This window comes from Pongo abelii, chromosome 11, assembly GCF_028885655.2.
Source record: "Pongo abelii isolate AG06213 chromosome 11, NHGRI_mPonAbe1-v2.0_pri, whole genome shotgun sequence".
Classification (NCBI taxonomy): domain Eukaryota; kingdom Metazoa; phylum Chordata; class Mammalia; order Primates; family Hominidae; genus Pongo; species Pongo abelii.
In genome coordinates this window covers 83,638,424-83,654,236 of record NC_071996.2, presented here as the reverse complement: position 1 = coordinate 83,654,236, position 15,813 = coordinate 83,638,424, and the positions used below count along the sequence as shown (strand labels likewise).

Below are 15,813 nucleotides of genomic sequence, written 5' to 3'. Positions count from 1 at the left end.
CAAGAGGCAAAGTACAGGAACAAATATCTATAGGAGAGTCTCTCAACTTCAGCACTAGACATTTTGGCCCAGATAATTCTTTATTGTGGGGGTCTGTCCTATGTATTATAGAGTATTCAGCAGTATCCCTGACTTCTACCTACTAATGTCAGTGGTAGCCCCCTTCTCCTTCAGTTATGAAAAGCAAAAAATATCTCCGGGCGTTACCAATTGTCGCCTAGCCTGGCGGCTGGGGAAGGGGAGGACAAAAATTGCCTCAGTTGAGAACCACTGATCCAAAGGCAAAAGAAAGATTAAAAGTTTGAAGATGTTTCAGCTTCCAGATTCCAATTAAAATGCCCAAATATACTTACCTGTCAAAATTGGTATGCGGAAAAAAAAAAAATCACTTTCTATTTCTCTAGATTTACAAGTGATTTTATTATGTTTTTATCTCATATTGATAGGGAAGAAGAGACTGAAAGGTCAAGTTCTTCATTCTCAATCTGAATGTCCTTACACTCTATGCAAGACTTACTGATTTTCCTGAAAAGGAAACATATCCATCTGTTGTTACAGCAACTCATTTAAGGAGAGCATAAAGTACTAATTGGTTATGAGAGGAATATGATTGGTTATGAGAGCATGTAGCTGCAAAGTGAACACAAAACTTTTTTTAAAAGCACATGCTGTTTTACCTACCTTCTAATTACATTATCTGCATTGAACTTAATAGATCCTTAATAAAAATGTGAAGTTTAGACGGAAGAATATTATTTTCAGTTGGTCACTCTTTTGGAAAATGTTTCCAGCCACACAGAGTACTGAGTATTTCTGCTACACTGGCATGTATGGAGGAAATAACTAGGCCTACTGTGAGTATCAATTTCTTCTTATAAGCAAAAACAGTAGCTAGGTAAACTTTGAATAGGTTATTAAATATTAAGTATCATAATTATGAAAAAGATAAAGAATGTATAGGATATTTAATAAATTTTCTCTGAAGTCATTGTTTTGCCTGGAATAGCTATTTTTATGTCAATTTGAGAGACTTCAGTTTATTTATTAACAGACCTTCACATGCAAAGCACCATGTGAAGGAAGGAAAAGATACAAAAATGAATGAGACAATCCCTCCCTTCAAGGAACAGTCGCTCTTGCAGAAAGTAGACAAATATTATAATACAGCATGAAAAAAGTATTTTTCAAAGTTGTGCTGAAGAAACTATTGGCTTATTGAAAAATAAAACATCAATTTGCTTTGATCAGAAACCATTTAAAATTATCACTAACACCCAAGTCCCCAGAAAAACCCTCATGATTTTTGAGGTTTATGCTGATGCCAAAATGAATTTATTAACAATAAAACTAATAATACAAACTATCTGTAGATGACCACCCTCGGCACAGTGGGATGAAAAATACTTTGTCAGAGTAGTTATGTATTTATCTGTTTTACAGTCGAGCTTCCAATTAGGATTTAATTTTTATAAAAAGGGGGTTCCAGGACCTTTTTTTTTTGAAGAGTTGAAAATAAAAGGACTAGATAACTAATGAGATACAATCTTGTAGCAAACACTAAAACAAAAACAATCAAATGTATTAAGTAAAGAAGAAAAAGCAGTCTAACTACATGTGTGAGAGAGTTTAAAACCAAGTACTCTATAAGCAACCAACAAAGCTAATATAGGGATCACATGTTATTTCAATTATTACCTGCTTTCATATGCCAATTAGAAAAAAGCTTTCAAAATTTCTCCTTAGTTCACAGACAAGGAAAGAATGCTATGGGGTTAGGTAATGCAGGTAACAGCAATCCAGAATGTGAATTTTACAACTGCTGATATAATCCCACTCACAGTAAAATCACAAATTCTTATATTTTAAAAGGGGAAAACATTACTCATCTAAAAATTGTTTATTATACTTTACTGGACAATCATAATTTTCTCTATTGAATTAAATATCATTAATCTTATGCATGTTCCTTTAAAAGGGATACAGTATTTGTTCATCTATGCCTGAAGTTTTTAGGCTAATTTTCTTTTTTACACAAGTTCCTAGGAACTGTTTTTACTGACATTAAAAAACAAATTGCTTGTTATGTACTTGTACTCAATAATCTGGTGAACTAAGATAAAATTACATAAGATGTCAATGCACTGGAGAAAATGCCAGCAACAGTGAGAGCACATCTCTACAGGCTACACTGTCTCTCCCATTTTTATCTTGCTGTGGCCACTTTACTGACTCGATTAACACTGCTACAAAACTTAAACACATTAATTCATTTAATCCTCACAATAACCTTATTATAAAAGGGGGTATCATTTTAATCCCCACTTTACAACTGAGAAGAACTGAAATATTCCAAAATGTATCTAAGGTAATAACATAGCAAGTTAGTGACAGAGCATGGATCTGAAACCAGACAGTCTTGCTCCAGTACCAGCACTTTTCAAACCTACTTATATATACAATTCACCAGGAATCTTGTTAAATTCAAATTCTGGGTTGGGGGTTGGGGGAAGCAAGAGTCTGTATTTCTAACAACCTCATCTGTGATGCAGATGCTGACAGTCAGCAGATCACTCTTTTAAGTAGCAAAGTTCTAGTCCACCCTAGAAAATGATGGAAAGTGGTAGCAACCCCCAGAAGAAAGTAGAATTTATCCTCAGACAATTAGGCTAATGAGGAATCTAGAGATTACCAAGTACTGGTTTAGAAACAACTGCTTCTTCTGTGATTTCATTATTTTTTTATTTTTAAAGAAGTCAACGAAATTACCTGATCTCAGGTTTTGCTAGTCAATATATTAATACTATTAATTTGAAACTGTAATACATATCCTCCCCCAATATGGCCTTTCCTACATCAAGAAACTATTTATTAATACAAATACCCCCAAATATCTTCAGAATAGATTCAATCTGAACATACTGACGAATATTTTAAGACTGTATATTTGTGCTTCTTCCTGTATGGAAAGAAATTAAGGGTTAAGTTAGAACTCCAGTACCTTTCTAAACTTTTGCTGTTTGCACAAGTGGTGACTAGGAGAGGACAAGGACACCCTCTGGGAAACAGATGGAAAGTAAATGTCTTAATAACACATCACTAAACAATTCTAGTCAATAGTTCTCTCTAAATACAAATAGGGAAATGCCCATAACACAATTTCCCTTGACTCTCATTGATGTATAAATTATTTATACTCTATGTAAACAGCATAAACTGAAACCAATAAATAAATATATCCCTATGTTTAGTACACTATGGCCCATGGCCCTCCAATACCTAAAACCATTTAAAATAACATCAAATCACTGGAAATAACGTCATTATCAAACTTTTACACTATCGAGAAAAGAAATATCAGTGCTATCAAAATATATTAAAACATGTATAAAGCCATACACAATTCAATTAAATCTATCTTAAGATCACCCTGGGTATGTATGTACTAGACATAACTATATACTAATTAAAGAATATTTCATTAATTAAAACACAGGAAGGGATTTTAGAGAAATCATCCCAGTCTGAATAATTTTGGTTTTGCTGAGTTTTCTTGTGTCTCATTCAACTTTTTCCTGAATGTACACAGATATACTTTACATTTCTTCCCTGAGGAAGAATTAAATTTGTCATGTACTTTGACAAGCTTGTAAAAATCATATTCAAAACTGTAATGGAATTCTGATTAAATAACTACATACAGAAGCCAAATGTATTAGGTTTCATAGATCTCAGGCAATATGAATTCACATATTCTAGAATTTATGAATATAGATTCCATTTTTAATTACAGCATAAATTAATAAATTTAAACTGTACAATCACCGTAAAGCTAAAATTCTCATTTACGCACTTGTGAATTAAAAGAACATAACACCACAGTATGTCACAGATCTGACATGAAGGCAAAAATACAATACAAATTCAGGCTTTTTATTTGTCAAAATTCTAAAACACCTTTACTAAACACTCAGTATTCCAATTCCTACTCAAGGACAAAAACTAGTTCTTCTTCCACCCAAAAGAATTTGAAGACAAACAAACTATTTGGATATTTTACATGTGAGGCATATGGTAAAACACTGCCTCCAAATAATAAGAAACCACTTATCCTGGTTCCCTACTAAGACATACTGTATGTCTGTTTTTCACATACCACAGCCACACATAAACTCATCTATTAAAAGAACTTGAGAATTGAAAGATGTCATTTGCAATAGTTGATAGTCATCACAGGTTGTGACAAGTGAAAGCAGGGATGAGGTGTTCCATGTTATTGTTCACAGAAAGCCCAAAGTTTTGATGTTTCGCTAGTCTAATCACTAAATGAGGAAGCATTATTTCAAGGACTTAAATGAAATCTGGTATATACAGAGAAAGACAAGTGTAACCTCCTATCTCATTGAAAGATTCTACTCCCTCTAAAATAATCCTCAGTGACCTTGAGGAAACATTCCCAAGTTAAACATGTAAAGTAGATTTCTTTGGCAACTGCAACACTAGGCTATTGCTCTGAGGGCACTCAACACATGTCTACTAGGCTCTCTAGATTTATGCACATACATTAGTTTGTTCCATTTGCAGAAAATCAACAGAAACCTTTAAAAATGTTTGACCTTACATGCAATTTTAAAACATTTAAGAGTTCTGAATTGATAGATCTTTACATTTTTCATAATGGGAAATATCAGAATACACTCTGCAAGTTAAGTGATTCTTCCAGGGTGCAAATTTAACTTGACCTCCCTAAATGGCTACAGATTTGACACACCATTTAGAAGGCTGGAGGGAAAATACTTTGATTTACTTGTTCTCTAAAGCAGCACTGTTCAACAGAAATATAATGCAAGTCACATATGTAATTTTAAATATTCTAATAACCATATTAAAATAGTAAAAAAGTGAAATTAATTTAACATTTTATATAGCCAAATATATCCAAAATATTATTTTAATATTAATGAACTTTTTTTAAGTCAATGCAGTATTATACATTCTTTTGTTGTACTAAGTTTTCCAAATCCAATGTGCATAAATTTTACCCTTACAGCACATCTCATTTTGGACTAGCCACAACTGAAGAGGTCAATAGCCACATGTGGCAAGTGGCTACATTACTGGACAGCATAGCTCTTAAGTAATACTTCGAGATCTCACATACCACTATCTCCTTAAAATTAGTTTACATTCATGTTTCCTGTTTGAACTGAAATTACAAATACAAGCGAACTGTTCATTCAATGGATAAATCAGGATCAAATTACCTTATCTGAGGATCCAGTTAACATACACAATAAGAAGCAACTGAATTATACCATATTATATCACAAATAGACTTCAGAGATAGGGTCTGATCATCCCAAGTGAATACAACTTGTAGCAAAAATACAGGTTAAACACAAAAACATTTTCCTATCAAACCATAAAACTGCCTAATTTCTTGCTGCCACTCGCATTATTGAGCACATATCTCTTCACAAACTTATCTACAATATTGTTTTCTATGTGTGTTCAATTTTGTAAGCCATACAGTCATTAAAAAAAGAATAGAGCGCTATACAAATGAAATGAAAAAAATTATTGGAGAAAAAATAATCAACCAGCTACTTTTAATGTATCTTATACCAACCAATAATCTTAAATTCATCTACCTGATTTCCACTAAAATGAATTCCCACAATTCCAATTCATTTACTGCTTTTCATACACATATTCCAACTACCAAAATTACCAAAATTGTTCCCAAGCAATTAGGACATTTGCTTAAAACGTAAATAATTCCAACAATGCATTCTGTAGGAAACGACGACTAAAAGCATTAGCTTAGCCCATAAAATTTGTCCTTAAGGCTAGTAACTGAATAAATGAAACAGAAACAACTATATGCTTATTTACTGCATTTACATTTTGTAACACCACATTCAGCAATTTCTAAATGTGGAAGGTCAGTTCAGATTGCACACACAAGCAGTAACTTTAAAGCTTAGCAAAATTTTAGAAGTTTCTTCAGTATACTTCTGAATAAACACCCTCTACAGAAATACATCAGAACAAAAATCAGCACCATTCATACGAATATCAGAAGCACAAAATCAGTATATTCATAAATCCACAATGTATACTTATGATAAAAAGTATTTTTTCTCCCAATTTTATCTAGTTCACCTTCTACAATTTTTGTTTAATGCACTTGCAAAGCTGTAAAGAAGCAAATGTTGTCTCCTCTGCTGCACACATATCCAGACAATACATCAATCTCTTAGTATTTTTCCACAATTTGGAACCAAAACAACAAAATTCATTTCTTACCTGCAATTAGGAGGAGGATCAAGGGTTATTTCAGCTAGCTCCTTCTGAATTCTGTTAGTGAAATGAGAAGAGACAAAAAGGATTTGAGACAGTCTACAGAAGAACCAGGGAATTACACTGCCCTCTACCACCATGCAGTTAAATGCAAGGCTGGCTCTGCCTTCAGTAATGCTAACATGGCTGCTTCCTCTTTGTTCTCAGAGGCATAACCCAAATCCCTTAACAGAAACTTTGCAGCTTTTTTTCTCACTTGCTGCTGCAAACAAGTAAGTCATTTACACTTGACTGGAGAAATACTCATCCACTAGTACTCAGTAAAGAATATAATATCTATTTCAAAACACTTTTTACCAAAGAAATTCTCTTTTCAAGCTTATATGCAAATGAGACAAAAAGGGAGGAGGGAAAGCACTGGAATATTTGACAAGGACTTGAAGTGACTTTTACTGAGGTAAAAATTAACAGGCTACTGCAAGAGCACACTAACAGTTCTGACAATATTTTATCTGTCAAAAAAAAGTTTAAAATTTACAAATGTCTTTACTTGTGAAAAACTTTCAAAGACTACTTGACATTCTAATTTAACCATTTCTGTTTTCCCTGATTTTAGGTACAGCACTTAAATTTAATAAACATTGAGAGAAAGAGGAGAAAATACATAGGCCTGAGTTAAGGTGGAGAAAAGCAGTTCTCTGATTTGATTTAAATTTAAGATGATTTCAAAACTTTAGATGTGTCTAATATGTTCCACATCAACACTATACCAAATTGAGAATTTTAAATTATGTCAAAGACTGCTGCCACTCAAAAATATTCTCAAGTTATTAATACTTCATTACTGAGACAATAAAGGTGAAAATCCATAGAAAAATATGAGTATTTATGAATCACCACAGAATGCAATATTTGATCAGTTTTTATATTTTTTCCTTTAGTTGTGAACAATAAAAATTAACAAACTGTCAAAATTGGTTAATGCTGTAATCATTATACATTTTATGTATAATTACTAGAGTTTGTGGATATTCCACTACTACTACCACTGACAGAGTCTCATTGACAGAATCTTTTTTTCTCCATCAGAAAATATAAATCAATAGGAAACAAATGATCTTTCACTTACATCCAATTAAATATGTTTCTCCTGCTGTTGAGTATTAACTTGTCAAGCACATCCACAAGTTTCAGAGTGAAGAGGCCCAAGGACAATGAAAGTTTTGTATCACCAGTGACACCTCAAATTGTAAAGGGCTACTTTTCAGTTTGATTTGCCCTCACAAGCACAGGAAGGGATAATCATAATTTAACCAGGAAAGTTACCTGTGATACACGATTTAAAGTCATGTTTTGTAAAATGTAAGCAGATGTGCAGCACAATTTTAAATCTGCTTTCAAATACAGCAAAGGCCTGAATATGCAAATTTTCTAGCAAATATGATCATTTCTGATCATTAAGTTTCATGAAGAGAGGCACTGCTAATCTCTGGAAGTGTCAATTTCATTAAAGAAGATTATGACTCATAAAAGGAAACATCCCCAAAGTACCATCTAATTTGGGTTCACCAAATTTTCCTTGCCAACTCCTTAAACAATCTGTCAGAATGTTAGTCTAATCTCTACTCAAGGACACTCTTAACTGAAGTTACCGAAGTACAGAATTAAGTTTGCTTAAAAGTATAATTCTAGTAATGTTGCTTACATACCACTTAAAGAATGACAACTCATTCAAGTACAATTAAACTGATAATGAAGTAAATATTTCTGAACTATTGCTATTGAGGTAAAACCAACAAAAGCGTCCAACCACCTGGAAGACAACCTGACAAAGTGTGCTGGATCCTTCTTTTACACGTTACCTTTTAGCACTAGTGGATAACTTAGCAGTGGTTTTGCTAGAGAGTTTGGTGTTTTTCTTCTGCTGGGTGGCAGAAGGTTTTCTTTCCTCTTGTTCTTCAGGCTCTGGAGCGGCTGGGTCTCGCTGGTCCGCATCTGAACTGCCACTGCTGGTGCTGGGGCTCTCATCATCGGACCTTTGCCTATCACTGGACATCTTGGTGAAGTTATCTCTTGGAAAACTTTTAAAGAGAACAGGGGAGGAGGGGGAGAAAATGTTAAATCTAGGAAATAAACCAACAGCATTTTCTTCTAGTCATCTAAAATCGTCTTGTAATGAAAAAGCTTCAAAAGTGTTCACACTTATTTCATCGTACAGCAAGGGTACAGGGGAGGTGATGTGTCACACAACGCCAGCGTGCAGGGATTTGCCGAACTCAAGTTAGAAAACCCACTCACATTTTTTTCCATCTCTTGGACAATCTATCAATTGTCTACTTTCTCAGAAGGCATGAAACAGATTTGCCAAGGAACTTAGGCAACAAGCATTAATAACATATGACACACTGTAAATAACAGATCTCGCTGAAAAATGTTTAAAAGTCACTAATAACGTCTAAATATTTACACACTGACATTGGTCAAAGCTACCAAATTCCCTTTCCGAGAGGAAAACACACCCTGTTAATCGCCCATATGCTTATTTAAGGTGGCGATTCCTCCTCAGTGCACGTAAAGCCTTTAAACACAACACTTGGAAATTTAAAAATCAACTAACAAGCTGCTCTAGCTGTTTCCACGGCCAGCAGCGAAGATTCATCCGGCCAAGACCGAGCTGCCACCCTGGGAAAAGCAGAATTCAAACTGCACCTTCTGCAAAGCTCCCAATGCCACCAAGGTTCCTCGCTCAATTTTTATATCACGGACCGACATTTTGTCCAAAATAATGAAAAAAATTAGAAACCCAGAGAAAAAACAAACAAATAAACAAAGCCCCAAGAAGTGCAACAAATTTCCGCGCCCGCGGAGGCGAGCCACGGCCGGCGGCGGCGGCCACGCAGCTCCGCGGCCCTTTGTGGGGAGGGCCGCGCGGGGGCCGCGGGTAGCGCTCGCCGCACCGGGCGCCAAGTGACGCGAGCAGCCCGGCCGGCCCCGCCGCGGCTCGCGGACACCGGCGGCGCGGGCGCCCGGCGCGAACAAAGCTGCCCGCCCCCGCCCCCTCCCCCACAGCCGCCGCCGCCGCCCCGGCCGCCCCCCACGCGGCCCCCCGGCCCCGCCGCCTTACCTCGGCCGCCCGCCCGGCCCGCTCGCGCGCCGCTACGGTGTGGGGGAGGGAGAGAGAAAAAAACCCTTCCTTAAGGAAATGGAGGCAGCTGTGGGGGGGGGAAGGGGGGGGAGGGAAAAAAAGAAGCCGAGGAGGCTCTGGCCGGGGAGTGTGGAACATTGAAAGTCGGAGGGGGTTGTGCAGTGCCGGGCTCCGGCCGGAGGGTGGCGCCGCCCAGCGCCTTCGGAAAAAAGGGGGGGGTGGGAGCTCGGCTGGGCGAGGGCGCGAGCTCCCGGCGAGGCGGAGGGGACGCGGGAGACCCCCGCGCGCTGTAGCCTCCCGCCGCCGCCGCCCGGCTCGGCTCCTCCCGGCCGCGCAGTCAGCAAGTTCCGAGGCGAGCGCGGGGGGTGGGGCGGGCGCGGCGGCGACGCGCGTGCTCGCTGCTTGCCTGGCGGAGGGGCGCGCGCCGCCGACGCCCGGCGGGCGCGAGCCGTTCCCGCGCGCTCCCGCGCGCGCTCGCCGCACCTCCCCTCACCCTGGGGGTGCACGCGTCCGCCCGCGCGCGGCCAGGACAAAGAGCGCGGCGGGGACCCGGCGGGCTGGCCCCTGCCGCCCTTGGCCGCGGAGCCTGTGCCAGAGAAGGCGGGGGCGCGGGCACCGTATCGCGGGGCCGCTGTGCCGCGGGGTGGCTTCCGGCCTGGGCCCGCCTCCGGGGCGAGGCTGCCCATTGGGCTACCCGCGTCCCCAGGGCTGGTTCCATCCCGTCCGCCTGCGCGGGGGCCGTCGTGGCTCCCGGGGCCCCAGTACCTGGGCAAGGGCCCTGGGCGCGTGGTTGGGAGTCCCCCGCCGCCCCGGGAGACGGGAGACTAATGGGTGTTGTTGACGAGGCCAGGCACGCAGGCGGAGAAGAGCTGCCACTTGCCTCTCGCGTAAGCTGGAGGAAGGGACAAGTTGGGGTCCTGGGAATTGAAGAGGGTAGAATGTATTTGGAGATTAGGGGACCAACCTCTATTTCTTTTTGGGTCATACCTTGCAACTGTCGCTGCCAAAGGGAACTGTCCTTCGGATTCTTTGAAACCTTAAAAATCCAAAACAGTGTTTAAAATGTCCCGCTCAACATTCTTAAAAGTGAAAAAGAGTTTGGGGTTGGGAGGTGGCGATGACAGCTAAAACATGACACTTTTCTGAGGGACTCTTCTGTCTTGCACATGAGGTGCCAGTTCTGGAAAGAAAAGTCCTGAGTGATGTTGGGTCAGAATGTCCACCCAGAAAAGCTTTAGGTGGAGATAGTGACAGTTTTGTTTGTTCTACCATTCTTTTTGCAGTCTCCAGGTGGACTCTGCGGTTTTTACCCCGCGGCACAAAGTAGCCAGAATACAAAAACTTCCTGTTTGCCGCCCAGACCTTCTCCAGCTACTGAGAACTTGTTCCGGTGATGGAGCCTCAAAGGAATTTGTGGATTCCTCTCCCACAAGTGTCCAGGGGCAGGGGTGCTGTGAGAATGTGCAGTTCACAGAGGGAGTGAGAATGGCAGTCAAAACATGTACCAGAGCTAAGGGAAAGAAGAAAAGACTGAGTGAGCCAACGTATTTGCTTATTATTTCTCCTAATAGAAAACTTTTGGTAAAGGCTTGATAACAACTCTAAAGAGTAAGTTACATTTCCGTAATTTTCCAAAGACACGTTCAGTTAACTTTATTGAGGGCTATATGTTGCTAGGTGCTGGACATACACTCATTCAATTGCTGTGTGACTAAAGCCAGGTCTCTACTCTGTGCTAAGAGCTCCTAGTCCAGAAGGGGAATAGTTCATTAAAGTTCGCTAGGTTCATAAGTAGTAAGGATATTCCACTCAGAGTGAACAGATAGAATATCTCATGCCTCAAAAAAGATCATGGTCTGTGTGTGAACAAGCATTTTGATTTGGCTGGGTCAAAGAGTGCTGTGGGAAAAGCTTGTTAGTGAAAATAAAAGCAGAATTTTCCCCCAGCTTTACACGATGTGATGTTACAGCAAAAGCCAGCCAATTTGGAGTTGAAGCTTTGCTTTGTTTGGAATGGGGAGACATAAAAGGAAAGCTGTATGTTAAACATGGGTTCTTTTAGGAAATTTAAGAACAGAAATAGCCTGAAGGCCCAAAGGCCAATTGCTGATAGGATTTAGTGGGGTAAGGAGCTTAGGGGAGAAAGATATTTAGTTGTTTGGTAACATTTTCTATAGAAGAAATAGTATTGGATTGAAAAGCAAGGGAAGTGTATTCTAATCCTCATTCTACGAAGTTCATATGACCTCAGGCAAGTTAAGTTATTTCAATTACTTTTATGTAAAAGGAGATTGTGTCAAAGGTTCTAAGTCCTCTCCTGCTCAAAAATTCCATGATTCCGTGATTCTTTGGTGGATTTGAAGTCATGGAGTTTAACTTAACATTCACCCAACAGAATATTTAGGATCTACTAACTGCTTGGGAAACTGGAGTGAAACATGGGTCATGCTCTTAACCAAGCTCAATTGTGCAGTGGGGCAGCCAGAAACGTAGCCTGCAGAATGAGAAGTGCCGTATTAAAGAAGTAAAGAGAATGAGAAAAGAGCATTACTAATCATCAATTAATTAATAATGGAACTATTAATTCAAGTTGGAATTGTGGGGCATGAGGTAAAGGTCAAAGAAGGAAACATTAGATTGGTCCTAGAGAGAGCACTAGGGCCAGTGATAATGTAGATAATATAGGTAATGCTCTTGGCAAAATACCTGGAATTTGGGGGTTCAACAGCTAATACCTATTGTTAAAGTCACCGTAAAGATAATGAATGGCTCCATAAGGTTAGGGGCAGTGGTGCCCTGCCCCTACAATGTGAGGTGCCTGGCTGCCTTCATTCAGCTGACTCAAGGGGTTGCTCAAATGATTTCAGCTCACAGCTCCTCTCCCAGGTGACATGGCATCACCTCCACCAGAAGTAACTTGTAAGGTATAAATTGTTTCTAATGTTTAGTTCTTCCTCGGGTGACAACCTGTTTTGTAATTATTTTTTCTCTCTCTCTTGTTTTTGCTATGTCAATCCTTGAAATTAAGGATCATGTTTCAAAGGCACTCTTGGGAGCATACAAATTTGACCTAATGCAATTATTTCATAAAATATAAAAAGGGCCCTTTTCCCATAAGGTCCCTCAGAATAGTTCCACAAGCAGACACCAGCTACCACAAAGAAGATTGTTTCCTCTCAGTCTCTTTTATTTTCTCTTGTTGGTGTGGGGTCCTGCCAGCCTCTCACAACCCTGAGAAGGGCAGTGGTAAGAGGAAAGATGCCGAATCCAATTGCAGTAAGTATTACAATGATTATCTCTTATCCCCTTATCCACCAAATGTTGTGACAAAAAGAGGCCTGCCTAAGGGCAAATAAGGCAGACCCCAGAATCCTTTGCACCCCCCTAGTTTGGGAGATGCTTTTTCCTGCGCCTTTCAATAAGTCTCAGTGTTATCTGTGTACATAACTGTGAGTATGTATAGCTAAGAATTTCACAGGATCTATCACTGAGTTACCTAAGAAGTTTCTGAATTGAATGATTATATAAGCTGGGGTATAGACCTCTACTCATCCATCATGACCAGCAGCATCCCTCACACATAAAAAATGTAGAATAAATATGAATTTATTTTGTTGATTTTAAGGTACTTTGTTTCCTTCCAGTCGATAACTTTTCTAAGAGTCCCTTCTTTTTTACTGGCTGTTTCTGATGCTTTCCAGTTACTTGTATCCTCTCAGTCCTCTGGCTAAGAAATTTTCTCTCTCTACCCATATAAAGACTGGATTGGTTTACTAGGAAGGTATTTCTTGGCTCAGCCTTAGTTTGCACAGCCTTGTTTGTCATTGTTAGTCCCAGTGTTTTTGGACCCCCAGAATCCAATGTGCCGCTTGACATCTGGGTGCACTTCCACTGCATCCTGAGGGGAAAATCTGCTGTGTGCTACACCAAGGGCTGGGCCCTGGAGTTGGAAAGGTGCATAAGCCTTGGTTTGACATCAGATAACTCAGTGATTATTTTCTGTATTTCTCTTTTGAGATAACTCTCAGGGAAGGTATATACCAAAAAAGGCTCATGTCATGGTAAGGAGCCTGTACACATGAAACAAAACCGTGAGCACCTTAGTATGTCAAAAGGCAAAAATTTTTAAAGAAATATCTAACATTATAACAAAAATTTAGTCTTGCTAGTTATCCAGAAAGGAAAGTTGAAATGAAATATCTATCAAAATAACAAAAACAATTTTTAGTTATTATAATAATTTCTGGCAAATTGGTTTAAAAAAAATCCCTTTGTCCATTTCCAGTAGGAATGAAAATTGGTACATGTTTCGAAAAGGAATTTGGAAATTTTTTTCTGGAGCCTTAAATGTGGCCATACCCTTTGACCAGATTTCTCCATTTCAAAAGAAATGTACTTGAAGGAAACATTCTAAAAGTGAGAAAAATTATATTGAAAAATTGGAAATGTCCAACAATATGCAAATGATTACACATACTGATTCACCCACATAATTAAATCTGCCATTATTAAAATAACAGTTGTGAAAAGCAAGCTAAAATACAAAAACAGATTATGATAAAATACACTTAAGGTAGAAGTTTGTCTATTTTAGTCACTGTGAAATCAGAGCCTGCCTCAATACCTCTCAAGGTACCGAGCACAAAGTAAATCATCTATAAATATTTGTTGAATGAATATGCATCATATTTTTATAATAAGCAAAACAAAAATGTCTGAAAACAAAAGGTTGACCAGTACCTAGATTTTAAAGTGACTATGAATATGAACAACTTTATTTTCTTTTTACTATATTCAGTGTTTTTCTAGTTTAATGAGCAGGTACTACTTTTATGAGGGGAAAAAAGATGTGAATAAATGCAGAGGTGTAGATTTGGCAAAAATAAATGCTGTTTTGTTTTAACAGTTTTTCAAAATAAGTTCTTACATAAATTAAAAGAAATGATGAAAGTTCAAGCAGACTGTTTTAGAATTTGTCAGGACTTTAAATTTGATGTAAGAAAAAATAGGGAAGACCAATTTTAAATACTGAGAAAAGCCACGTGAAGAGACTCCATATTAAATAAAACAGTAAGCTCTGGCTCAAGGACAGATAGATCACTGAAAAAAAGTAACCAAGAATTAGATCATTTAATTATGTAACAGATGAGATTTTACCTAAAACATACAAAATAGAAGTATTATGCAATAAATGACTGAGATAACTAGTTACCAATATGGAAAAGGTCACTTAAAATCATGCCTTATTTCATACATCAACATAATTACAAGTGAATTCAAGAGTTAACATTTTTAAAAGTCACTACTTAAGAAAATTAGAATAATTTGAGTACATGATAGAGAGAGAGAGAGAGAGTTACGATATACTATGCTAAAAAGCAACAACAACACAAAAAATTACAGGAAACAACGCATTTGACCAGGTACAAAAATTGAAGCCTCAATATGCCTTCCTAAAGGAACCACGTACATGTAGCAAGTTGAAACAACAGGCTAGATAAGATGGTTTGTATAATACTATGAATAATGATTAGTATATATCACATATAATTCTGAATAGGCTTATAAAAAATCAAAATAGTTAAAGAACATGTTAGAAATTCAAAGTTATTAAGCTGTATGTAAAAATATTTATCTTTGCCTTTAAAAATGTAAGAAATATATATTAAAATGAGGTACAACATTCTTGCCCTCAAAATTTGCAAATCTAAAAACTGTAATGCCAAATACCTGGAGGAGTATTATGAGAAGGGCACTTTCCTATATTGCTGATGGCATTGTAAATTGATATAACCTTTTTGGGAAGCAATTTGGCAATGTGTTACAAGAATCATAAAAATGTTCATACTCTTTTAACCTAGTAATTCTACTTCTGGGAATCTATCCTAAGGAAATAATCCAAAATATTTTTTAAATGCTATATGCCTGACAATGTTTATCCCAGTATAATTTATACTATATAAAAATGGAAACCACTCAAACTGTCCAACATAAGGACTATGCTTGGTAAATTATGGTTCATTCACTCGATGAAATATGACACATGAATATAAAATGGTGAGTATTATAACTAACTGTTTATCAATTCCTCCTTGTCAGAAAATCCTTTTCTGTGAAATCAGCTCATGTCCTGCTTAGTTAAAAAAGACTAACAAAAGTGTCATACATCATTTTTTTAACTTATATTTTTACTTAACATTGTCACTTAAATTTTTCTGAGATGTCTTATAGCATCTTCTGTAAAATCAGGTTAAATGTATCCTTTCTGCTTCAGAAAACGAAGTTGTATCCATGATGGTTGAAAAATGTATAATAGAGATTTGGAAGAAGTATGCAAACAATTATTTTGGAATAAGTAGCCTGATTGC

General features: G+C 38.1%; 1 protein-coding gene across 3 annotated transcripts in view; it reads right to left on the bottom strand.

Moving 5' to 3' along the window:
• The window catches only part of UBE2E3 (ubiquitin conjugating enzyme E2 E3), an 84,017-nt gene extending 73,963 nt beyond the window's left edge, over nucleotides 1–10,054 (bottom strand). Inside the window, exons 1-3 of one of the 3 annotated variants that reach the window (XM_024243529.3) lie at nucleotides 9,425–10,054; nucleotides 8,163–8,381; nucleotides 6,307–6,357 (exon numbers count right to left, since the gene is read on the bottom strand). In XM_024243529.3, the coding sequence (XP_024099297.1) occupies nucleotides 6,307–6,357; nucleotides 8,163–8,356 (245 nt within the window). In that variant the 5' untranslated portion in view covers nucleotides 8,357–8,381; nucleotides 9,425–10,054. Of the gene's footprint in view, nucleotides 1–6,306; nucleotides 6,358–8,162; nucleotides 8,382–8,917; nucleotides 9,338–9,424 lie in introns of those variants that run through there. The other 2 variants (XM_002812643.5, XM_002812644.6) reach the window with 2 other exon arrangements.
• Nucleotides 10,055–15,813: the final 5,759 nt, after the last annotated feature.